A 16,041-nucleotide genomic window follows, 5' to 3' on the forward strand; every position below is an offset into this window, starting at 1 on the left:
TATATTGGAGGATTTTTTGAGCTAATCTACAAAATGGTGCATATCATGTTAAATCAAAACAAAAACTCCAAACCCTGTAAAACAATTTACTAAAAATTAAAAACCTTAATTGTGAAGCTGAAAAGGTCCAACAGTATGGTAAATTTTCAACAGACCAAACCAAAATGAAGACAAATGAGCATTCAAGTCAGGGAAATGATTATATAGAGAAGATCTGGGGAAGGGTATAAGACCATCTCAAAGGCACTGAACACACCACAGAGCTCAGTGCAGTCCATTGTGATAAAGTGGAAAAAATATGAAACCAGAATCACACTGCTTAGCTTAGGCCAGCCTTTTATGCTTAGTCGCTGGAGAAGAAAGGCACTTGTAACAGAGGTTATTATAGACATCAACAATCACTCTCAAAGAGTTGCAACAGTTCCTGGCTCTAAAAAAAAAATTCTTGCCCATAAAGACTTTGCAAAGCATCACTTAGAAGATGTGTAATGACGTGGAAGAAGTTATTGTGGTCAGATGAGACTAAAGGAAAACCTTTTGGCTTCAACACTAAGCAGTGTGTGTGGCATAAATCTAATGCTTCAGCCAAGTAACACCACCCCTACTGTAAAGTATGATGGTGGTAGCATCACTCTATGGGGATGCTTTTCAGCAGCAGAGACTGGAAATCTTGACAGGATTGATGGAAAGATGAATGCTGCTAAATGCAGATAGATCCTGGATAAAAATTTGCTAGCCTCTACCAGAAAGCTTAAACTGGTGAGGAAGTTTGTTTTTCAGCAGGGCAATGATGCAAACACACTCCCAGAGCAATCATATGAAGCATATGAAGAAAATTCATGCCCTTGAGCAGCCCAGTTCTGAGCTTACCCGATCAAACATATCTGTTAAGATCTCAAGACTGCTGTCCACTGCCTCTCCCCAATTAACCTGACACAGATTGAGCAATTTTACAAGGAGGAATGGGCAAATCTTCAATGGTTCAATGGCTCCATTTAATATCAGAGAATGTATACAGTGTACCTGAAATTCTTGCTCTTCACAGACATCCACAAAAACAGAAGAGAACCCCAAAGAATGAATGACAGTAAAATGTTAAATCTTGCTTCAACACATTCTGCACAACTAATACAGACCAATCCAAAAAGATTACTGGCTATGATAATGCAAGAGGTGGTTCGTCTAAGTATTGAGCAAAGGGGAATTAATGTTCTTGAACAACTGACATTTCAGTGTTTGAATTTTTAGTTTTTCATGCTTTACAATTTTCCCTGTTTTTTGGGCTCTACTGTGAAAAAGAATTCACAAATAAAAATTCTCAGTTAAATTGACCAAAATCCCTGGTTATAATACTCATTTATGTGAACAAAGGGTGGCTGCAGCTGAATATTTGTACAAGGCACTATAAAGCACTACAGTTATACTGCCAGATGTGAAAGGAAAAAGAAAGTCATTCACTACTGTAAGTTTTAGCTAGATTACTGCAGACAGCATTAAAATATACCGATGTTACGTACCCCGTAACTGGGTCACTTACCAGCAAAGATAGAGAGGTCCGTTGAAGTCTGATGGTACTATTTTTAAACAGTATTTATTGATAAAAATACACAAAAATAATATCAATGCAAACATACAGATAATATACGTCGTCAATACTAAATCTAAAAGTGCGGGTATAATAATAATAAGAAATAGCTCTATCGTTGTCTAGGGGACAATGTATTGTCCGATGGAAATATAAAAGTCACTTCAGTTCATTCAGGCTGCAGCTTTTGGTTGGAGAGAGAGCGACGGATTTTTAGAACTTGCCCGTTTTCCTTTTTATGATGTCGATCCTTCGAAATGTCGTTGGTGGTGATCTCTTCTTTAGCTAAGCTGTCTTCCGTGGTAAGACCTCAATCCCGGGCAACTGGAAAGGACACACGTGGGCCTTCCACCGGCTGTCGCTATTAAACGCTGTCACGGGATTTCTAGCGTTTCTCCTGGTGCGTCTAAAGGGGTTGTTCCCCAGACCTTCTTTTATCCTTACTCACAGGGTCTCAGATGTCAATCAGGTTGGAATGATGCCATCCCTCAACCAGCCCACTTTGGTCATTCCCTGAGGGCTTCAAATAAATAGTACAGTTCTCAATACACAATTCCGTCTCCAAGAGACAATGGCCGTTTTCCGTGGCTTTGTATTGCTGAGGGGCCAGGACATTCCAAACCCCTTGTGGATTCTGCGTGTCTCTCTCTCATTTCCTGGGTCCCAGACCTGAATTAATAGCGATCTTGCGATTCTCAAAAAGGAGGGGGCTACTTTGTACTCTTCGGCCCCTCAGAGTTGGGGCACAGTCGTAACACCGAGAATAAAATTGATATTTTATTCTTTATTATTTATTACACAGCTTGCTATAGTCATCAACGAGGAAAGTTGGCTAAGACTTGTTTGGTCAGTATATTGAAATCTCAACACGAGGCTGTGAGTTAGATGAAATCAAGAAGAACAGGAGCTTGAAAAAACATGCTGAATTCTCGTGGAGATTCGGCTATTAATTAAAACTCCATTAATCCAACATGCTTGGGACCTTGGTGGAGCCCCGCTTACAGATTTTCTGGACTTTTGCATGCTTTATTCCAATACCTCAACACAGTTAATTTACTTTTATTTTAAGATACTGCACAGTACAAAAAGATGAGTGATCTAGTGAACCCAGCAAGTGAGAAGAGTGCACAGTGACTATCACCTGATTAGCCAGATGCCAAACCTTCAGAATTTCCCTACAGTTAAATAGTTGATTATTTGAGGTTTATCGTGCAAGCTTGGAGAACAGCTTAAACAGTGTCCCACTCAAATATAAAGGACATGAACACAAGATTAATGCCAGTGGTGGAGAAATGAATGAAAGCTATCATGGAATGTTCAAGGAGACTCCACTTGGCTTTATAATAGTGAACTGTTGGTAACGTAACAGACAATTCATCAATCTGTGCGACGTGTGTACTCTATATGGACTTCTGGGAAAAAATTAAACAAAGTAGTAACTATAATGATCAAAGTCCATGAAGTTAATCAGAAAGTGGCAGCTTACCTACAGAACACAAAGTGCACTGCAGATGCTGGGGTCAAAGCAACACGTACAACACACTGGAGGAACTCAGCGGGTTGGGCAGCATCCGTGGAAACGAGCAGTCAATGTTTCGGGCCAAGAGCTTGCCTACAGAATTGGCTCAGTGGTGTAATAATAATATTTTTCACCCGGGGAAGCAAATGACTTTGCCAGGACTCATTTGAGATATTAAGTCTTTTCATTAAAAAAATTATATATATGAGTATAGGAGTTGGGATGTAATGTTAAAATTGTACAAGGCATTGGTGAGGCCAAATTTGGAGTATTGTGTGCAGTTCTAGTCACCGAATTATAGGAAAGATGTCAACAAAATAGAGAGAGTACAGAGGAGATTTACTAGAATGTTACCTGGGTTTCAGCACCTAAGTTACAGAGAAAGGTTGAACAAGTTAGGTCTTTATTCTTTGGAGCGTATATAATATCCTTGATGACCAAACAAAGCTGCAAAATAAACTTACAAAATTGACAGAAAGGAGTAATGAATATAGCTTAAAGCTTCAGAATGACATAACTCCCCAACACATTTTAAATGACGTAAACACACACCAGCCACAGAGGTCCAATATGGAATGAGGTACGTTACTAACCTGTCTCAACTGAGTATGGCCAATTCTGAACTTACTTCAGGAGAATTATTAAGAGGAAAAATTATCCAAGTGTTTTCAGAGATAAAGGCTTTTAATTTACAAGAAGAGGATGGAACATGTAGGACTGTTCTCCTTGGAACAATGAGGGTCAAGGACAAGTACATCTTATAACCAGATAACCATTACAGCACGGAAACAGGCCATCTCGGACCTTCTAGTCTGTGCCGAATGCTTACTCTCACCTAGTCCCACCGACCTGCACTCAGCCCATAACCCTCCATTCCTTTCCGGTCCATATACCTATCCAATTTCTTTTTTTTAAAAATAACAATATCGAACCTGCCTCTACCACTTCTACTGGAAGCTCGTTCCGCACAGCTACCACTCTGAGTAAAGAAGTTCCCGCTCGTGTTACCCCTAAACTTTTGCCCCTTAACTCTCAGCCCATGTCCTCCTGTTTGAATCTCCACTACTCTCAATGGAAAAAGCCTATCCACGTCAACTCTATCTATCCCCCTCTGTTGTGATGGAAATAACTGGTTCTTTGAGTCTCAACAGTAGAGGCCTGGACACACACAGTTTTAATAATAAGGAATTTATTATTAAAGGGGAAGTCAGGTCAACACAAGCAACTACAATACACAGGAAGCGGTGTGGGGACAGGGTACGGTTACACATACAAAGAACAAGGGAAAAGCACTATAACAGCTATCCCCCTTGACCTTGGATAGCCACGGCTCCCTTACCAGGACAAACGATAGACCTTCCCAAACATAAATCAATGCACTTACCTTCAATGAGGTGGTCTGTAAGAGAGACCGAGCCAGGGACAAGTCTCACCTTTTATAGCATGGGGCTGGGTGAGATAATCCAATTAAGGTGACCAATAATTTAGGTGTGCATTGATTAGTTGGGAGGGACCAAATGTTGATTGGCATGTGGTGTGTCCTCCGACCAGCCAGGCAGCAGTGCATCTGTCACGTGGCCGGTATCTCTGGATACACCCTCATAATTTTAAATACCTTTATCAAGTCCCCCCTCAACCTTCTACGCTCCAAAGAACAAAGTCCTAACTTGTTCAACCTTTCTCTGTAACTTAGGTGCTGAAACCCAGGTAACATTCTAGTAAATCTCCTCTGTACTCTCTCTATTTTGTTGACATCTTTCCTATAATTCAGTGACCAGAACTGCACACAATACTCCAAATTTGGCCTCACCAATGCCTTGTACAATTTTAACATTACATCCCAACTCCTATACTCAATGCTCTGATTTATAAAGGCCAACATACCAAAAGCTTTTTTCACCACCCTATCCACATGAGATTCCACCTTCAGGGAACTATGCCCCATTATTCCTAGATCACTCTGTTCTACTGCATTCCTTAATGCCCTACCATTTGCCATGTTTGTCCTATTTTGATTATTCCTACCAAAATGTAGCACCTCACACTTATCAGCATTAAACTCCATCTGCCATTTTTCAGCCCATTCTTCTAACTGGGCTAAATCTCTCTACAAGCTTTGAAAACCTACTTCATTATCCACTATTTTAGTATCATCTGCATACTTACTAATTCAATTTACCACCCCATCATCCAGATCATTAATGTATATGATAAAACAACATTGGACCCAGTACAGATCCCTGCGGCACACCACTAGTCACCGGCCTCCAACCTAACAAACAGTTATCCACCACTACTCTCTGGCATCTCCCATACAGCCACTGTTGAATCCATTTTACTACTTCAATATTAATACCTAACGATTGAACCTTCCTAACTAACCTTGGAACCTTGTCAAAGGCCTTACTGAAGTCCATATAGACAACATCCACTGCTTTACTCTCGTCAACTTTCCTCATGTCTTCAAAAATTTCAATGAGATTTGTCAAACATGACCTTCCACGCACAAATCCATGTTGATTGTTCCTAATCAGACCCCGTCTATTCAGATAATTATATATACCATCTCTAAGAATACTTTCCATTAATTTACCCACCACTGACATCAAACTTACAGGCCGATAATTGCTAGGTTTACTCTTAGAACCCTTTTTAAACAATGGAACCAACCACATGAGCAATACGCCAATCCTCCGGCACCATTCCCGTTTCTAATGACATTTGAAATATTTCTGTCAGAGTCCCTACTATTTCTACACTAACTTCCCTCAAGGTCCTATGGAATAGCCTGTCAGGACCCAGAGACTTAACCGCTTTTATATTCTTTAAAAGCGCCAATACTTCCTTTTCTTTAATCGTCATAGTTTCCATAACTTCCCTACTTGTTTCCCTTACCTTACACAATTCAATATCCTTCTTAGTGAATACCGAAGAAAAGAAATTGTTCAAAATATCCCCCATCTCTTTTGGCTCCATATATACCTGTCCACTCTGATTCTCTAAGGGACCAATTTTATCCCTCACTATCTTTTGCTATTAATATAACTGTAGAAATCCTTTGGATTAATTTTCACCTTACTTGCCAAAGCAACCTCATATCTTCTTTCAGCTTTTCTTTTTTTTTTGTAATTTATTTTTATTGAAATTCATCATCAAACATTTCCATAAGATGTATCAGACATTGTACATATATCATATATCACAAATCTCCACAAAGTATTTATCTGAGGTATACACTTATAGAAAAAAGTGGAAAGAAAAAACGAGCAAAAGGAAAGAACTATGTACAAGTAGGGAGTGATTTTTTTTACAACAGATTCATTGATTTGTGAGAATAAAATCAGGCCTATGAGGCATTATGTAGTTAAACCATTTTTCACAGTATGAATCAAATTGTTCCAGCTTATGATTAACATATGCTGTTATCTTCTCCATTTTGTAAATGTCCATTGTAATTTCCATCCATGTATTTAAAGTTGGGCTCTCCTGTGATAACCATTTCCTAGTAAGTCTTTTTACCAGCCACCAACAGTATATTCATCAGATATTTATCTCTTTTCAACCATTCTTGAGGTATATATCAGCTTTTCTAATTTCTTTCTTAAGGTTCTTTTTACATTCTTTATATTCCTCGAGCAGCTCATTTACTCCATACTGCCTATATTTATTGTAGATCTCTCTCTTTTTCCGAACCAAGTTTCCAATAATCCCTTGAAAACCATGGCTCTCTCAAACTTTTAACCTTTCCTTTCAACCTAACAGGAACCTAAAGATTCTGTACCCGCAAAATGTCATGTTTAAATGATCTCCATTTCTCTATTACATCCTTCCCATAAAACAAATTGTCCCAATCCACTCCTTCTAAATCCTTTCGCATCTCCTCAAAGTTAGCCTTTCTCCAATCAAAAATCTCAACCCTGGGTCCAGACCTATCCTTCTCCATAATTATATTGAAACTAATGGCATTGTGATCACTGGACCCAAAGTGCTCCCCAACACATACCTCCGTCACCTGACCTATCTCATTCCCTAACAGGAGATCCAACACTGCCCCTTCTCTAGTTGGTACCTCTATGCATTGCTGCAAAAAAACTATCCTGCACACATTTTACAAACTCCAAACCATCCAGCCCTTTTACAGCTTCCCAATCTGTGTGTGGAAAATTAAAATCTCCCATAATCACAACCTTGTGCTACTACAAATATCTGCTATCTCCTTACATATTTGCTCTTCCAATTCTCGCTCCCCATTAGGTAGTCTATAATACACCCCTAAAGTATTACTACACCTTTCCCATTCCTCAATTCCACCCAAATAGCCTCAGCTGAGGCTCAAACCAGTGACCTTCAGGTTACTAGTTCTGATGCCTTGCCCACTAGGCCATGCGCCAACACATCTAAAGCAACAAAATCCAGGAATATTTAGTTACCAATCACACCCCTCCTGCAACCATGTTTCACTAATAGCTACAACATCATATTTCCAGGTATCAATCCATGCTCTAAGCTCATCCATCTTTCTTACAATGCTCCTAGCATTAAATTAAATGCATTTAAGAAATTCTCCACCTCTTACTCTGTTTATCCCTAACAGTGCAAACAACTTTACTATCTTCTTTTTCTTCTTTCTCCCCTACATCTTCGGTCTGAGCACTCCCCCTTCTCTATCACCTGCCTATCCTCCCTCACACACTGTCTACAAGCTTTCTCTATTTGTGAACTAACCTCCTCTCTCCTAGTCTCTTCAATTTGATTCCCAACCACCCCCCCAACCATTCTAGTTTAAAGTCTCCCCAGTAGCCTTAGCAAATCTCCCCACCAGAATATTGATCCCCCTAGGATTCAAGTGCAACCCGTCCATTTTGTACAGGTCACACCTGCCCCAAAAGAGGTCCCAATGATCCAGAAACTTGAATCCTTGCCCCTTGCTCCAATCCCTCAGCCACGCATTTATCCTCCACCTCATTCCATTCCTACTCTCACTGTCGCGTGGCACAGGCAGTAATCCCGAGATTACTACCTTTGCAGTCCTCCTTCTCAACTCCCTTCCTAACTCCCTATATTCTCCTTTCAGGACCTCTTCCCTTTTCTTTACAAGAATGTATGCCACAGAGGAAGAAAGAAAAGACTAATACATAATGTCACAAGGCTGCCTAATATCAAGAAACTAGAGTTGTTTTTAAGATGGCCATAGTGTCTGAAAGAGGTTCTTAAGGAGCTGATGGAACAGAAACAAGTGGAGAAGATAAATCTAAAGCACAACACGATTAAACCACAACTGTTTTGGAAATTTAAGATGGTGAAAAGTAAATTACAATTAATCTCAGCAAATAGTTTACCAAGATGATCAAAATAAAGTGGACTCTGCACAGAGGAAGAAAGGTTTAACATCATAGAACCCAGGAATCTTGTGAAGTGTAATTTAGTTCCACTTGGTATATAGAGAAACCTATTAGAAAACAACTACAAAACTGGTAGAGAGGAAACTAGTTCAATACTGTCTGCTCCCTATAAATGACTGACTGCATTAATCTCCCACAATATATATCAAAGGTGAAAAATGCACTTACTGTTTTCTTCATTTTTTCAATGAAGCTGGTTTCTCGTACTGTTGGTGTTCTGAAAAGATAAATTGAGTCCTTAGACACAGGATCTGAAGAAGATCTTCGATAGTTGTTGGAAGATTTCTTTATGACAGCCAAATTTGAATAGTACCTGTACAGTGACTAACAAGATCTAGCTCATCATTTTGTTATCGCCCATACTACCAATACTTGTCCTAAGATATGCTATCAGATGATTTAATCAACAACCTTAATTACCCCATCTATTAACTATTTGCTATCAAAGGCAATTCTAGTCAACTCAACCCAACCTATACCTTGTTTAGTGCGACCCAATACAGAGTTAATTTGTTACAACTCTTCTGCCCTCCAATCTGATCACTTGCAAGTACTTAAGATCTCACAGCTATATGCTTAAAAAACAAATTTTCACTAGACTGCATATTGCTGTGCTTGGAGCTGTGAAAATCCTTGTCCTCCATTTGCACTGCTCCACTTTGCAAAACTGTGGGGGCTGGTATAGGGCTGGCCCAGGTGCACAGTGTGATGTTCAGTGCAGAGCTATGAGGTTCAGGGCAAAAAAGCAAAAAAACTGTGAACCTATTTGTAAATCATTAGCCCTTGTGAAATACCTTCCCTACTTCTCCGAATTACTGAATGTCAAAATATAAGTTCTACACCATTGTTTCACAATCATTCACTAGTGAAAAATAAATGTCTACCAATTCTGTACAAAATCCTAAAAATTTCACATCACCACCATCCTTCCAAACTATACTTTAAAACATGCTTTGTGCAAATCAAAATCATAACAGTACAGATGGTGGCTCAGCCCTCCAAGTTGCCTTGAATTATTTTTTTGCAAAGAGCCAATTAAAACATGACTGCTGTTGCCTTTGCTTTGCCTTTTGTCAATTATCCCCACTTATTTCATCCTTTTTCAGTTTTCCACAATTCTTTCAGCTATTTTTAAATCAACTTACCAAATTAAAATGCAACTCATTCCAGTTCTTTTGCTAGTTACCTTCAAACATCAATAATGCACTAAATTAATATTTAAAAATTTCAAGTTTTTGGCATCTGGCTCACCAGGTGATTTATTGCCCTATCACATATTGGGGTTCCATTTGCTGTTGTCCCATTAAACTCATACAGCAAGTGTCTTTAAACTTCCCTTATTCACAAGAAAATTTATTACTCAACTGTGCATATTTGCAACAGTGAATTAAATGCAATGGAGCATCAATATTATAACAGCAAATGGTCAGAAATCAGACTTGCAACTCTCAAATGTGAGCCAGATCATTCTGAGAACAAGCTAACAGTGTTGTGATTTGTAAACAATTCTGAAGTCCAGTGCAATTAACCCAAACAGTGTATTTTTGGTAGATAATGAAAACATGACTGAATGACCTTACCAGTGCCATAGATTTGGTGAAATAAGCCATTCAGCCCAACTATTCAGTACTGAGTTAGGGTTAGGGTCTCTTCTCATTCCATATGCAGATGTCAGGTTTCCAGCGCATCTTTCATGTAGTTGTCCAATTTTATAGGCATCTACATTATCTTTACCAAGGTAGCAAGTATTACATTCTAAGAACTACATCTGTAATGTGCAAAATAATTCTAATTCTAGTTTTTGAGTCTATAGATCATGGTCTCTGGGGACTTGCTATTGCTTGGTGGGTAGTGGAGGCTGATGCTTTCTGCTGGAACAAGCTGGGGAGGGGGAGGGATGATGCCTTGCTGCCTCCTGTGTGCGCGAGGGGGAAGGATTTCAGGTTGTATACTGTATGCCATCTCTGACATTAAAATGAACCATTAAGCATTTCATGCCAAAGGTTGGTTAAGAGTAGCAGCTTGTTAAAATGCAGGGAGAACGGGGAGGAAGCTGTCTCTGATGGGGTAAAAGCAGGGTAACCAAGGGGATAAGCTGCAAACAAAGTTCTCTGGACAATGAATAAATCGGAGCAGTTAGAGAGCAAGAACACAGACAAAAGAATAATAAGAGTGAAATGCTGAACAGGAAATAACTCCCTTCCTTCCAAAGGGAAAAGCTTAGCCACTTAAACATTTCAAATCACACTGCACAGAATTTCAAATAAGAGAAAATCTGCAGATGCTGGAAATCAAAATAGTACATAGAAAAAGCTGGAGGAATCTTCATGAGGCCTGGACAGAATTTAATTAAGTGAGAATGTCAGGAGGTAAAAAATTGTAAGGAGGTATGAATCACCTATAACCTCACTGAACAGCAACAAATTTTAGCCTTCCCCTGTTCCTGCATTTTGCTGTTAAAGTTAAGTACTGATTAGTTACTTAATGAACAGGAATTATTCTAGATAACTAACAAATCATGTTAACACTAAATCTGCAGTAAAAGCAGAGCTGTGTACAGCCATTTCCCAGTGGCCTTCCATGTGTCAAGTAAAACCTGACACCCAATGGATCAGTTCCAGCTCCATGTTCCGGTTAGCACCTACAAGGAAACATCAGATGCCTCTGCTCATTCTGACCTTGTGGACAATCTGCTTGTGTGTACTAACCCATTAACGCAATGCCATCACACACCCAGTCCTGTACTTGAATCCAATGCAGCTACAGGAACATGATGAAATGAACACAATGGGTAAAAGTCCACTGTATGCAACAGGATCCCACCACCAAGAACATCTTCCTTCCACCCCCTCCCCCCCACATCCTGCTTTCTGCAGGGATCGTTCCTTCTGTGACTCCCTTATCCATTCGTCCCTCCCCACTGATCTCCCTCCTGGCATTTATCCTTGCAAGCAGAACAAGTGCTACAATTCCTCCTTCACTAGCACTCAAGGCCCCAAACAGTCCTTCCAGGTGAGGCAACAGTTCACCTGAGAGTCTGCTGGGTTGCTGTACTATGTCTGGAGCTCCTGGTGTGGCCTCCTGTACATCGGTAAGACCCGACATAGATGGGCAGACTGCTTCGCTGAGCACTGCCAGAAAAAGCAGAATCTCACAGTGTCCACTTCCCATTCAGATATGTCTATCAACAGCCTCCTCCACTGTTGTGATGAGGCCACACTTAGGTTGGAGGGACAACACCTCGTATTCCATCTGGGTATTTAGACTATGGGTGAAAACATTTGTCTCCTTCCAGCAATTGCTTCAAACCTATGACTGCTTGCTTTTGGTCTCTGCAATAAGAGAAATCAAGCCGTATTTATTGCCTGGGTTCCTTAGATTTATTAACCTCGCTTAAATCATACTTTGACTTTCTGATTTATGCCTTTGCACTGCATTGCATTTTGAAAAAAAAACAAACTTCATGACATATCAGTCAATGATAACAAACCTGATTCTGATCCAAAAAAAAACCTCTAGCTTATCTGACCTTATTTCAGAGATATAGTTAGCCAGTCTTGCCAACATCTTCTCATGTTTGCATGGTCTCTATCACAATTAATCACTCCTGTAACATCATAACCAGAGCAGAACACAGTACAACATTTATATTGTTTAGTACAATGGATTATAACACTGTCATTGAAGATAAATTAGTTCATTACATTGTTTGCCCATTCTGTTTTAAAGATAAGCAGCACTCCCACATTCTGCCATTAACTCATGCAGCTAGTGATTTTTAGTAAAACTGCAAACAGAGCCTCCACAATTTCTTTTCTTTTTAAAAAAATACTCTAATATAGTCCCTCCTGGTGTAGTGATTAATTTTCATCTCCACTTATATTGCGTATTGCATCCAATATTTCACCCATACAGCTTAATCACAACATCAACATCACACACTTTTGTGGAGAGTTGCAAATTATTCAAGAACCTTACCCATGCCATCTGCCTATACACAGAAACTACCACTTTAGTCCACATTAGACCTTACTAGTCCACTAGTTATCCTTTGGCTTTCTCTGTACATGGAACAGGATTTTGAATTTTCTGAATATTACTTGCTTATAATATTCAAAACCATCTCATTTCTTAATTTCCTTTCCAATTTCACCCATGCACCTTGCATTGTCATCTTGGTTTTCTGCTGCACGTTTAAAAAAAATTTAAGCATGTTTAATTCATAATTTTTTATCTTCAACCAATTCAACACTTTGGGAAATGTCCCTTCTAATTATGAAGGGATTTCCTGCTACATCAAATATCCTAGTATTCTCCAAGAGAGAAATACATTGTAATGAAATACCTACAATGCACTGTACTAAGTCTTCCAGTTTTATGAAATTTTGCTCAACTAAACAATTTTCAGGAAAGCTTCTCTTTGGTAAATCAACTAATAGCTGTATTCAGCTCCTGGTGTCTAACAGATTTCATTTTCGTACTACCCATCTAAGTATCTAATAATCCAGGGGGCTCTAGGCTTCACAATCCTCATACAAAATGCTAGAGGAACTCAGCAGGCCAGGCATCTATGGAAAAGAGTACTGTTGACATTTCAAGCCAAGACCTTTCTCAGCTTGAAATGTTGACTGTACTCTTTTCCATAGATGCCTGGCCTGCTGAGTTCCTCCAGGATTGTGTGCGTTGCTTGAATTTCCAGCATCTGCAATTTTCTCTTGTTTTTGACAATCCTACAATTTTGACAATCTTGTTTTTTGTGTGAGAACATTCACCCCAAACTAACTGGGTGGACTTAAGATGGCACCAAGTGGCTGCCTCTTCGAGCGGAATCTGCAGAAACAGCTTAAATTTCTCTCTTTAATGTCTCTTTTTTCCCCCTTTTCAAGGTGGTTAGAGTTCTATCAAGGTCCTGATCTGCAAATACACTCAAACTAAGGTTTCCTTTTTTTTTAAAAAAAAAACAGCGGATGAGTTCCCATTCCTAGAACTCGCTGGCCAACTAATTTCTGACATTCTTCAGATGGGGCTTGGAAAATGGTGCCTCTGGGTGAGGCACTGTGAATGACCAATTCCAGGCTGGCGTCGACAACTGATTCCAGGCTGGTGTTTCCAACTGAGGCATCGTGGGAAAAGGAACATCAGGATATTGCTGTGATGAATGTATGGACAGAAGTCTCTGTAGTTGAGCAGTCACATACACACACACACACTCTCTCTCTCTCTCTAAATGGTGGGAGCTGAGAGCTTGCTACCGATTCTCAAATCAGAGAATCTCGGAATAAAAAATGACACAGCAGACTAATATCGTAACAGCGACCGTCAGTCTCGCCTTTCACTTTGAAATGGGTGATATCACTCTGTCCCTTGTTAATGAGGGAGAGAACCTGTTTTTGTTGACTGCAGTTCATGGTCTCTCTTTGGATGCTATTGCTTGGTGGATGGTGGGTGCTGACGCTTTTGCTATAATGGATGGGGGAGAGGGGGCTTTGGGGTTCTAATGTTTCTCTGTTGTTCATTCTTTTAGGTTCTTCTGTTTTTCATGGATGTGTGCGAAGACATGTATTGCAGTCTGTATATTGTATACATTCTCTGATAATGAACAGAACCATTTGAATCATCTCAATGCCTTCCATTGTTGCAAAACTAATTTATCCTCAAGTGGTCATTTCTGATGACTGTGGCTAAAATCACTTAATTTGCAAAATTGGCATAAACACAATGAAAAACCTTTACTCCCACTTTATCTTTGTCCTCTTCCTTTAATTATGTTCAATCGAACTGAAGTAGGACCACTGTCCCAAGAATGCTTTCTCCTTGATTGCCTCTAACAAAATCCAGAACTCCCACCTTTTTAACACTTCAGTTCTTTTGTGCGACATAGGAGGCTGCTATTTGACCCATCATATGAATGCTGGTCCTCAGGATATTCCCATCAGTCTTTTTCTCTATTTTCATGAAACCTATACATTTATATGATCATCTACTCTTTTCCCACCTACCAATTCTTCTAACACCCACTTACTTGAGGGAAAATTCACACTGGCAGAATCTGAAACAAATCCAAGAGAATCAGAGTATATACAGAAAGATTTCACACTCTATATGGAAAGCAAAGATTACAAAGTGAATAGGGGTCTTGGGATCTATACCACATTTTTCAAAATTGTTCATGGCTACACTACAGTTTAATTAACTTCCAATGTCATAGTTAAACAACTCCTCAACTTCGACCATCTCATCTACAAATCTCTTATTTCTAGTCCCGCTCCTTACTCCATCCAGTATGGCATCCACATTGACTTCTCTAACTTTTATCAACCATTCCCCAGTGCTTCTCCTCTCTCCTCCCCCCCACATCCATTCGTTTTCCTTTTCCCTTCTGACCCCACTACCTTTTCCCTTTCCCTCTCCCACTCTCATAACCCATACCTTCTCTGGTCTTTCATCTTCCTTTTATTCCATTCAAGGTCCACTGTGCTCCCCTATCAGATTTCATCTTTTTCAGCCTTTGGTAACTTCAATCCTTCATCTCTCAGCTTATTTGTATCATTCCCACTCCCTCCCTTGGCTACTTATTTACCCCCTCCCACCTAGATTCATTTATCACTGCCAAACTTGTGCTTCTCCCACCATTTCATCCCAGTGTCTACTTCCTTCTTATTATTCCTGAAGAAGTGTCTTGGCCCAAAACATCAACTGTTCTTTTTCTCTATAGATGCTTTGTGACCTGCTGAGTTTATCCAATATTATGTGTGTTGATCCATTTTGTGTCCCCAATAGTCCTGCAACTTAGTTTCTCATACATACCTATCAACTCCTTTAATTAACCGACACCAAGGAGTAAACTATAGTAGCCAATTAAATCATAGTGCATCTTTGCGATGTGGGAGGAAACTAGAGCAACCCAAGGAAATCCATGCAGTCAAAAAGAGAACAAAATCAACAGGCATCTCCATGGGGCAGAATCAAATCTGGCTGAACTTGTAATTTTCAAAACAAAAAAAAATGACAGGGCACCCATCAACCATTCTAAATATTCATTCCCTACAAGACCAGCAACACAGTGGCTACTAATATGTACTTTTAAAAAATCAACCATCTTTCCAACAGAAATCACAAAACACATTCAAAGAAAAGCAAAGGTGAACCTGGTATGACTTGTTTGGAGACAAAGGAATCTTCAAAGAAACTGACAAAGAAAAGATTAGCTTAGACCTCATTGGAGGCAGTCTTATTTATTCCAAAGAGTTTAATTATAATTTAAAATCAATTTGTTTCAGCATAAAAGGGTGTACCAAATACAAAAGTAAGTGGATGCTGACTTAACCTGGTGCTACTTTGCATGATGTGGTTTTACAGAGACAAAGCTCTTGAAGTCCTATTAGAACTTTAACAACCCACTTTGCAGGTGTCTTTTAAGTCAAATGAAAATACACACCTTGTGGGAAATGAGCAATTTATTTAACATTGCTTTGAAGCTTTATCCAGTAGCTTTAAATCATGAATTAACTGAAGAAACGTCAAACTAAAACAAA

At 39.4% G+C, this 16,041-nt stretch overlaps 1 protein-coding gene across 1 annotated transcript in view; it reads right to left on the reverse strand.

The window, feature by feature from the left end:
• Positions 1–16,041, reverse strand: part of LOC140731851 (NADPH--cytochrome P450 reductase-like) — a 92,578-nt gene that overhangs the window by 42,084 nt on the left and 34,453 nt on the right. Inside the window, 1 exon segment of the mRNA XM_073053767.1 lies at positions 8,675–8,723. Coding sequence (XP_072909868.1) covers positions 8,675–8,723 — 49 coding nt within the window.

The sequence above is a fragment of the Hemitrygon akajei genome, chromosome 8 (genome assembly GCF_048418815.1).
Source record: "Hemitrygon akajei chromosome 8, sHemAka1.3, whole genome shotgun sequence".
Taxonomy (NCBI): domain Eukaryota; kingdom Metazoa; phylum Chordata; class Chondrichthyes; order Myliobatiformes; family Dasyatidae; genus Hemitrygon; species Hemitrygon akajei.